At 48.7% G+C, this 11,049-nt stretch overlaps 1 protein-coding gene across 1 annotated transcript; it reads right to left on the reverse strand.

Annotated features, from left to right (window-relative positions):
- Window positions 1–3,354: 3,354 nt before the first annotated feature.
- On the reverse strand, window positions 3,355–4,173 carry OLIG3 (oligodendrocyte transcription factor 3; the record flags this gene model as incomplete). Its single annotated transcript, XM_080664557.1, has 1 exon — window positions 3,355–4,173. One exon carries the CDS (start codon window positions 4,171–4,173, stop codon window positions 3,355–3,357), a length of 819 nt encoding a protein of 272 aa, XP_080520683.1.
- Between the last annotated feature and the right edge of the window lie 6,876 nt (window positions 4,174–11,049).

An 11,049-nucleotide genomic window follows, 5' to 3' on the forward strand; every position in this document is an offset into this window, starting at 1 on the left:
TGTACAACACACACACACACACACACACACACACACACACACACACGCCCAAAAACCATTCTTACTTTTGAGGCCATGTAATTTTGTTTCTAGCATCAGTCACTTGAGAATTCAAAGGGACATGCAAGCAAGAGTAGCTGCAAAGTCACATCCCCAGCTTACCAGCTCCCACCGCTGTAAGGAATGCGAGTGGTGATTGTTCCTACCCAATAACTCAATAAACTCCCAAAGACCTGGCTCCCAAATCGCCTTCCTTCTTGAGTTCCTGCCCTATTCCAATCCTTTCTCCCAGTCTCTAGGAGAAAAAAAAAAAAAAAAGGAGTTTTGTGACCCAGAATATAGGGCTCAGCCCGATTAGGAGACCTCCTCAAAGGTAAAAGCAAGGCCTATTTTTCTGCTTCTGGACAACCCGGGGAGAATTCTCTGGGCTTTGGGCTCTTTTTAGCGCAGTGGCCCATGGGAGTAGAACCCACAGCTCTTTAGACAACTCAAAAGATTCTTGTCCCAGCAACAGGACCCCCAAAGCCAGCATTGTGGGTAAGGAGTGTGGTCTTAGTCCTTCCAGCGCCCAGGTTTAAGTTCCAGCTCTAGAGAGGGGGTGAAGCCCATTGCCAAGCCAGTGGCCAGGCCTCCAGTCTGTTTCTTCCCAGAACTAGGCCTTTGGAAACAGGACTCAAAGAAGCAGTGGCTCAGGGGAAAGTCATTTTCCTGATTGATGAAACTTCTCTGTCCCCTCCCCTTTCTAAATAATAAACTCCCAGGGAAAAGCTGGAGGGCTGCCTAGTGTTGGCTTCAAATAAATCCTCAACAGCTCTTTGCTCACCCGGAGAAATGAATCACCCTTGGGAAACAAACGATTATTCTCCCATTTGTCTGCCAAACACCAGAGGAAATAAGCACCCTCCACTGTAGACCCTCACTTTGGTTGTTCTCCCTGACAGTGGGGAAGTTAGGAGGGGGGCAGAGGGTTAAAAGATATGGAGAGTGAGTTAAATAGAGCTTGGACCCACAGAGATGCCCTCCCAGGGAGGAGCAGCACCAGGCAGGCAGCGGGGGGGTTGGGGGGGCCCAGGAAGGAAAAGACAGGTGCTTCTTAGATGTGCTGTCCATGCTGAATGCTGGAGAGAGACAGCTCTATTGCCCTGGGGTGGACACGTCGGGCCTCCCCCTCTTGAAGAGGAGTTTAGGCCTCACCAACAAGGAGGTGATGTTACCTGTAATCCAGAGGCAAATATGGGGTGACACATTTTAATCAGGTTTTTATTTTCATTAGTGGGAAATACAGACGTGTGCTGTTGGGTTTATCATCACTCAAATTTGATTTCTCGCTCTCTGTAAACAAACAAAGCCTTCTTGCTGGATTACTTTGGCTTATATACACTATTTGGAACTGTTATGGGATGGAGGGATGAAGAGAGTAAAGTAATTTATTTAAATGACCTCTGTTTTAGCCATCATTAATGTAGATTTTTCTCTTCATTTCCCACTCCTCACCCCATAAGACTTGCAAATAGTTTGTATTCAACTAAAGACCTACCATCTTCTAAGGGAGGAAAGAAGGGAGAATTGCCCCTATAAATCTGCAAGATACTGAGACTTGGGCGGGTCATGGGCCTCACCCTGCTCACTTTACAAAGCAGAGCAGCCTTCCCTTTTCTCTGAGGGGCTGCTGCCCTGAGCAGGCAGGGGGCCGGGTTTGATTCTTTTCTAGAATCACTCTTTGTTGACTTTTAAAGCATATACTGCATTTTAACCTGTTGTTTTGTGTGTTTTTTTTAAGGCCACATGGGCAATTTAAAGGAAAAAGAAGTTAACTTACTGCTTCATTCTCATCTGTTGCCAACACAACCACCACGGACTACTCTGCTGCTAATTTCCTGTCATTTTGGGTTTCCAGGTTACTTAAAAAAACAAAACAACAACTCAATTTGCTGAGTTTATGAGGGTCTGATTATTGCAGAGAAACAAGGAGCTCAAATATCACAAGGCTACCAACGTTGATAATGCCCACATTAGTTGGACATTTAGTTGTAATAATTAACACCAATTTATATGACATCTTTACCTGTAAATGACCAGAGCAAACTTCACATCTGCTCACCCATCCAAATCTTTCACCCAGACCCAAATGCACCTTTCTGGGTCCACATGTCCCCTACCCACTACCCCATCCTCAAAAATGTTAGGCAAAGGCAAAGCCAGGATTTAAAGGTTCTTTTTTATTTGAAATCTCATCCAGAAACACTGGTTATTAATAAATATATCATAGTTATCAAGAATATATAAAAAATAAAGACAGGTATTGTCTTTGAAGCCCTAACAAAATATTTCAAGCAAATGTTCAGGAAAATAAAAACGCACCCTCCCCCAACCACGATACGTTTTCAAAGCTGCTGATAGAAAGCCAACCCCGCATGCAGAATAACGGAGCAAGGGGGAGTGAGGCAAGCTAGTGGAAGGAGCCCAGGCTCTGGCAGCCGCCCCTAGAACAGCCGTGGAAGGTTGGGAATGGGGTTTGAAGGGGTTGGGGTGGGAGAAGAAGCGCATGTGCGTGAGTTTGGGTCTTTGCACTCTGCCCCCGTTTTCATTTCATTTCAAACAACCACAGACAGATATACGGAGTACTTGGGAGAATTCACTAATAAATCCTTGTTACAAGGAAAATGGCATCACGGCCTGCACAACATGTTTAGACAAGATTCATGTAGAAGCGTGCATGCATTCTTTTGACCTACACTGCGTCCCAAGGAAAACGCACATAAGAGATGTCATGCCCTGGACCGGAGGTGAGATTCAGAACTTGGGTCTTTCTCTCTCTCTCTCTCTCTCTCTTTCTCTCTCTCTAGTGTCTCTAGAAAACAAAACAGCTGTGGAGAGGATAGTGACGATCAGAATGGCACCCCTCTAAAGGAAATATTTACATTTGTTTTGCCCAAAAGGGATGGTTGTCTTTTTCAAAGCGAGAACACAGAGCCAGAGAAAGCCAACTCTAAAGTCCCTTCGCAGGTTTTTAACTGCACGGATCCCCAATTCCTACAACAAATGCGGTTTTGCTGAGAGCTTATGGTAGGGAGACAGACGGGCGCGGCATGGGGAAAAGAAGCATGCATGCGAAACACACGACGTCTGGTTCGAGTCCCCCTTCGCTACCACCTAGAAATTGCAGTTTGGTTTCGGTCCTTTCCCTCCGGGGGTCAAGTGGGGTCTGAGATCTCTCAGCCTGTGCGGGAGGCCACCGGCCCCGGGCCCACCCTCCCGCCAGCCAGGGCCCAGCCTCCCCCTTCCCTCCCGGCCCGGCACCGCGGCCCCTCCCGCCGTTCTCCCTCCTTCTCCGCAGCCAGGCCAGCCCGCTGCTCACTTGAGCAAGTCCTTGGACTCGGCCGACAGCCGGGCCATGTTGGCTGTGGAGAGAGCGGACAGGTGCGGCGCCGGCGGCATCTGGCAGATGGTGCAGGGGCAGGGCAGCCCGGCCCAGTGCTGGAAGCCGCTGCCCAGCTGCAGCGCGGGCGGCGTGGAGGGCGCCTTGAGCAGCGAGTGGGGCGGCCGAATGGTGCCGATGGCTGGCAGCGAGGCGGCGGACAACGGGGACGAGGCGTTGCCCGACGACAGCGCGCCGCCCAGGATGGGGTGCACCGGGTGCACTGCGTTGGCGGCGTGCGCCGGGTGGCCGGCCGAGTGGCCCATCGTCCCGCAGTGGAAGGCCGAGTGGTGGCCCCCGTAGATCTCTCCAACCAACCTCTTCATCTCCTCCAGGGAGCTGGTGAGCATCAGGATGTAGTTTCTGGCCAGCAGGAGAGTGGCGATCTTGGAGAGCTTCCGCACCGAGGGCCCGTGCGCATAGGGCATGACCTCGCGCAGCCCGTCCATGGCGAGGTTCAGGTCGTGCATCCGCTTGCGCTCTCGTCCGTTGATCTTCAGCCGCAACTGCTGTAGGTCCTGCTCCGACAGTTGCTTCTTGATTTTGTACTTGCTGCTCTCACCTGCGGCCTTGGCGCCGGCCCGCGAGAGGCTCTCCCCGGGCATCTTCTGCACCAGGTCGCCCTGCGTGGAGGAGACCGAGTTGAGACGGCTCTCCTGGTGGTGGTGGTGTCGGTGGTGGTGGTCCCTCAGATACATCTCATCCATGTCCGGAGAGGAGGCTCTGCTGGAGACAGAGCTCGAATCAGAATTCATTTTATTACAGGGGATGCGTCCCGACCGCGGGGAGGCTTGAGGCGGGAAATTAAAGAAAATCTTGAATTAAAAAAAAAAAAATCTGCACAGCCCAGCAACCCAATTCTCAGCGACAAGACGTGAGAAGAAAAGCTGAGGCACTGCCTTCCCCGCCTTTCTCCCTCCCACTCCCCTCTCTCTGGGTAGGCAGTTCCCTGGACAGCTAGTTGGTGTGTGCTTGAACTAACCTCGCGCTGAAAAAGAGGGGCTTTTATAGAGTTGCGGCGGAGAAAAGAGACAAAAGAAACCCTCCTATCTATCCTGGGCTGGTTAGGATGACGTGCCATCATTCAGGGCGGTGCGCTTTGCTGTCCCATTTAGCAAGGATTCCTATTCATATTCATTGCGGGCCGCCCTGGGACACCTCTGCTGAGAACCGCTAGGAGCCCCCAGGCACAAACCCTCTGATTGACACACTCACCGCTCCAGCTCACGCCTCCCCGATTTTTTAAAAACTTGCTTCCACCCTAAGCCCCTTTTCAGTTTCCCTAACCAAATCACACCCAAGACACCGCAGGAAGGGAAGGGAAGGGGCTAGGGAGGCTGGCAGAGATGCCTGTGTCTGGAGAAAGGAAGTGAAACATTCTCTCTTCCCCCCCTTTCATAGCTACGCTCCATTTCGGACAAACGTGGGCACAGAAGTCCGAACGGGACGGTTTCAGGGGCAGAGGCGGATGGAGGGCAGGATCCACGGGCAGGTGGGGGTTGGGAGGACGAGATGGCAGTCGAAGTGCGTTCTCTCAAGTTTTTTTTTTTTTTTTAAATTAGTTCTCTTGCCAGAAGCAGATAGTGTGTTCATTCTGTTAATTGGGCCCTTCTGGTGTGGCGTCCATGGGATAGTCATATCTGGCGATGCGTTTGCCTCTGACACTGCTGTGGAGATGGGTATATAGCTTTCTATGTCTTTTCTTTGGTTTTAAAGAAATTGAAAGAATTTCAACTTTGCCCAATTCTCTAACTTCTTAGTTACTGGACCCGTGAAGAAAATAAATCCTAGTGTTTACAAGAAGAGCATAGTTAAGAAGGGGAAGAGAGGAAAACGAGCCGAGGGGGCGGGAGGAAATTAGGGATTGGAAAGCTTCCCGGGAACTCCGGAGTGTTCCTGCTCCGGCTTCCCCGGCGACGTGGACCAAGGCAGGGCAGTCCCGGGCCCGCAGCTGGCGGCCTCTGCTCCCCGGGCGGAGTGCGAGGCGGGCTGGGGAACGCTGCAGCTCTGGGTCGAATAATAAACTACATTCGTGTGTGTGTGTGTGTGTGTGTGTGTGTCTGTGTGTGTGTGTGTGTGTGTGTGTGTGTGTGAGCGCGCGCGCTCGCGGTTCGGCAGAGAAAGGGTCTGGGAGAGCCTCTGTGCGCGCGGGCACTGAGGGCCAGCGCGCGGTGTTCCTGGGGATCCGCACCAGGCCTGGCGTTTGGAGCTTTCGGTGCGAGTGCCTAGGTCGGCGCCGGTTTTTCTTCTCCCTTGCTGTGTTTTGTCACTCGGGAATAGCTAGGCAGAGTGAGGGGTGGGAAGGTAGAAATCCCGGAAGGGAGAGAGCCCGAGGGCGGCCTCTGAGAGAACCTGGGCACCGCCGCGCTCTGGGCGCGAAGGAACCCAAGACAGACACTAGGTTGTGCTGAGTGTCTGGGTGCAAAGTGTGACATCGAAACTATCCGGGACCCTCGGGCAGTTAGGGCTTCCGTCCGCGCGGCAGTCACTGCAAGTCTCCAGGACTCGCGAGGAAGAGGAGGAGGAGGAGGAGGAAGAGGAGGAGGAGGAGGAGGAGGAGGAGGAGGAGGAGGAGGAGGAGGAGGAGGAGGAGGAGGAGGAGGAGGATGGAAAGCAGCACTGGCAACACCAGTTGGATGGGGAGATGCAACATTGGAACAGATGTTTGTTTGTTTGTTTTTCCTATACCAAACTTTGCTTCTCTGTAAAAAGAAAAGAAAATGGCCAACAGTCCATCGCCAAGGCCAGGACTTCGGTGCCCGTGAAATTTGGACACAAGCACTTATCCTCCAGCAGCCTCCACCTCCATGGAAGAAAAGTTTCTTACAATGGAGAAACCAACAAATTCCATTGATTGAGGAAAGGTTGATGTCCAAATGCACTCCTAATATCTAAGCCGAAGGAATGTTTCTTAACTCACTAGACTGGCCCATTTTAGCTCAGTGACATTCACCACCACCACCTCCATGTGAAAAGGGGTTCCAGAGAATCCGACAGAAGCTGGGGGGAGAGGCATGGTCCAGACAACAACCCTCGGAGGCTTGCCTGCTAATCAAGTGGGGTTGGAGGTGGAGGAGGGGTGGGGGCGGGGAGCGCTCCACTGTAGGCAAAGTGGCTCCCTCGCCTCTGGGCAGTGCTCCAGGCCGCCCCGCCAGCCTCCGGAGCCTCCTCCCTGGCCCCGTGGCATTGACTTGTCTTGCCCTTGCCCAAGCTGGGAATGCTGCTGTCCGGTTTTGTACCCAAACGAAGCCTGTTTAGAGCAGAAGCGTTGCAAGTGAAGAAGTAGAAAAATCATGCTGATGGAAGATATTGTATCTTATTAAAAATCCCCAATTTTCTCCATGGACAATATGAAATAAAGTGTAAAATTCCCCCACATTCATCGAGAAGATTGCAGGGAAAAAGACGGTGGGGGGAAGCAGCCCTCGAAATTCAAGTGAACAACTCATTTGCAGGACCAGAAAGACAGGGGCCAGGGTTCCGAGGGTACGAACCAGAGATCTCTCTTCCTGGGCACAGCCTTTCCACCTACATCGACCAGCTCCCAGGGGGGCTGAGGTGGGCGGGGAAGGGGGCCCGGGCCTCCGCCTGCACTAACCCCTCCACCCCCAAAGGGTTTTCAGCTCCAGTAGCTTGGCGAAGCTTACGTGGCAGATCTGCCATGTCCAGGCCCAGCCCGTCGGTCGCAGTCCGGGACACAGCGCGCCCTCTCCTTTCCCGAAGGGCCGCCGAGACCGCCAGGCAAGCACGTTTACTGAGGCCTTCCAGGAGTCCCAGGCCTCCTAGGACCCTTGTTCCTCAGTCTCTATTTCTCGGAGAGATTAACTACGAGAAGCGGGAGAGTAAAGGAGCCACAACTTTGCTCGCAGTAAAATGGGTTGATACTCGCCCTGGTTGCAAAGGCGAAGGCGGCCGCCGGGCAGCTCCGGCTCTGCTCCCCAGCTTGGCCCTCGGGATAAGCCCAGAACCAGAGAAGGGGCAGGCACGAAGCGCAGGAGCGCGAGCTGACGGAGTTTTTCCAAGGGTCTCTGCCCAACGCCTCCCGGGTGTGTGCAGGGAGGAGAGAGTAAAGGAGTCGGCGATGGGCAGAAGCTGCTGAAGCAGCCCCAAGGGGCCCTAGCCAGAGATGCGCCGTGACCTTGGCCCTGGCCGGGGGCCCGTTTAGGGGGCTCAGACTGGCTGCGAGCCGGAGCTAGCCACGCAGCGGCGGCGCCGAGCCGAGCTCTCTCGGGCCACACCCCGAGTCCTCGCTGCTCAGCGGCGGCGGAGGTTGGGTCCTTCCCTGGCAACAGGTGCGTTCCAAGGCCTGCGGGCTGCTCCCCGCCCAGCAGTCTTGGCTCTGGGAAAAGCCTGTGAGTTTCCCAGCCTTTGTACAGCACCTGAAAGCAGCGGGGCGGCGCGGGGACCTGGTCGGAAAAGCAGCCCAGCCTTCCCCGCGCGTCCCGGGCGCACAGCCTCAGCTCTGAGATTCCCAGGGACCGCACGCTCCTGAGGATCCTCGCATTTCCTGACACCCCCCCCCCCGCCCCGTCACCGGGGACCGTCCCTTACCCGGTGCCGGGTGCGTGCCGCTCGGTGCCAGGCGCCCACCGCTCCCTGCGCCAGCCACGGAGGTGCTCTCCAGCAGCTGCCGGCTCTGCCTAAGGCCGAGGCGATTTGGGCTCAGGAGCAACCCTCCCCACAAAACCCTCCTAAGAGTCCAGCGGCAAATGCGCTGGCTGACCTGCCGGGAGGCTACTGCGAGGAGGCGGTCAATCAGCAAGGTCCAGGGGCTCCTGTGGATCGTCAAGCCTCAAACTTGACCAACAGAAACTTTGGCCGAGACCGGACGGCGGGAGGCTGCCCTGCGGTCTTCACCTTTTAACCCAATCCCTCTTTCAAAACCAAAAAGATAAAAGGGAACCCCAGAAAGCTCTAAAGATGTGCCGTCATGTGCAACCGGAGAAATAGTCTAAAAACTAGTTGACCACAAGGAACTTCTTAAAAAGTACTTTCTGTCTTTAACTGAGTAAAACAATCGCTTCACAACAATAGCAGTGGGGGGCGGGTCAATCAAGGCTGTTAGGTTGATCTAAGAAGTCGTTACCAAAAGGAAAAAAAAAAAAAAAAAGACAACAGGTTTTTAAAAATTAAATGTCAAAATAAATCACAGCCAAGCAGGAATCGTTTCTCACAGCAGCACATCCCGGCTGATGGAGTTGTGGCTAGGGACTGTACCCCATACCCCCAGTCAGTGATGCCAGCATTGAAACCCCAGCAATTAAATAGGTGCTAGAAGGGTCCCAGAGAATGGATCTGGTCCGACTGAGCAAAATCAGTTTTCTGGGTTGCCCCATATTTTGCATAATATCTTGAACACTCATTGATCTGCCCAGTATTTCTCCTTTTCTTTTTAAAATCTGATTTTCATACAGCAAAAATAGCAGAAGTTGAAGGACAGCAGAATTTTATGAGGAGATAGTAACTGCTTTTTGCAATGTTGGATGTGAGATTGGAAGATGCGAGGAAGTACCAGAATAGCATAAACTGACGAGTCGCTAATTATGTGAATATATAGACAAGTTAATACACTGGCAGAAGAAGTTTGATTTTAATGATGCATAAGCAGCAAGTCTGGCTAGAACTTAGAGACTCATTACAATTATTTAAAGACTGACTAAAGTCAAAGGAGCTATGAGCGTCTGGGCTTCATTTGTAGGATTTTGCTCAATTAGTGAGCATACTTCAGTACTCTCTCTCTCTCTCTTTTTTCCCCCCATTCCGGTAACATCTGCTCAATTGCCAAAACCTCTACTGAGTTTCCCTCATAAGCCTATAAACTGAAAACATTTTTTTTCTCAAGATTGGAATGTTTAAGTTGATTTAAATATCACTAGTGATCAATCATGTAAACCAATGAGTTATATTAAAATTTGCATACTTACACACATTCTTGGCATGTGTCCTGACATTGTGGATTTGTGGTTCCATTAATACCAATAGTTTAAGAACCACCAGATGATTTCAAGTTAGTATTTTATTGTTATTAATTTAATTCTTTTGTGACCTTATAGTTAAAGCTACTATATACAATTTTATATCTTAACATAAAGTAGCACAGAATATGAAATTCTCCTTTTTATTATTGGAAGTTATTATACCATCTCCTTGGTACATTCTATTAGATAGTTAAATATTGCTGTACTCTTTACTAACATGCTTAAGGAATTTAGTTTTATTTCAGAGATAAATATTCATATTAGAAATAAATATGTTAGGTAGCATATTCATAATTTTCATTTTCTGTTCAATAATATTCAGGTTTATACAAAAGATTATAAGTAAAACATACCATAAAGGCATTAGAATGTAAGAACCTATGTTTAGAGCAAGAGAGGATAAAAAAGATGCTAACACTTATGTCATCAACTTATTATGCTACCTTTTCATTATAGGTATCTATACTTGTACCTTCTGAAACATACATGTATATTTGCATAACGTTAAATACATTAAAATGTTTATTTGAAGCCTTTCAGTCCTAAATGAAAAGGAATAAATTATTTTTCAGATGATAATAAAGACAACGTATTATATATCTGTTCATAAATAGAGTTGTATTTGAAATGTTATGTGGACTCTTAACAAATATAGATTTACATACATTATTTTGAGAAGATGATAATTAAGGACTCTGCTACTGAATCCTGAAAAGTCAAAATGGGAGTTTTCAAAAATTGACATTTCCATGACTGATTGATTTTACACAGAATCTGTGATATGGACCGGGTGGACTCTGCTCCATTATTTCTAAAAGCAAATGAAAATGTCCTTCCTCATTAGTCCATTGTATTTTTCTATTTACAGCTAAGTCTTGTTTTGTTTTCATAACACCAACAACATGAATGTAAAGTTTCTAAGACCAAATTGTCACTATTTACAATATTGGCTGAATTTTCATCTTTATACTATGTTATAATATGTAATAAAATTTAAGCAATTATCCAGGCAATACAAGCCTCAGGTTACTTTTATTTTGGTTTGTGTGGGGGTGTGAAGGGTAGAGAGGGAGGAAGCAGACTGGAAACAAACCATTACTCAAAGTTTCTAGATATTTATCATTCTGTATTTTACATGCAGATGACTCTGAGTCTGCTATTTAACAATTGAAATGATATTCTCAACAGTACTATCAAGATCTGGATGTAAAAACAGTCCATATATTTGGAATATGTTATTTTTTACAACATAAAGTGATAATGAAAATAATTATCTTTTTATAACATGACATTAAAATATCAATGAAACTTGATAATTTTCCAAACCCTCCTATTTCCCTAGTAATTTCGATTATCTTATAACCATTGATAATAGGAAATAGAAGAATATTGAACTACTTATATTTACAGAGGTGATTATTTCAATTAGATACTTTATCACTTTGTTTTTCTTTCTTTTTATTATGGCAAGTATAATAAATACAAGGAGACTTTCAGAAAAAAACAAAGCCTTTGAAATGAGAAGGACCAGGAAGAGAAGGAGGGTGTAGTAAACAGTGTGTGCATGTCCTTAGTTTACAATACATAAACTTAATCCTACTCTTAAGTGCACTCAATGGAGTTGTTTGTATGAAAGCACTCCCAAAATATGTT

This window comes from Plecotus auritus, assembly GCF_963455305.1.
Source record: "Plecotus auritus genome assembly, chromosome: 4".
NCBI lineage: Eukaryota > Metazoa > Chordata > Mammalia > Chiroptera > Vespertilionidae > Plecotus > Plecotus auritus.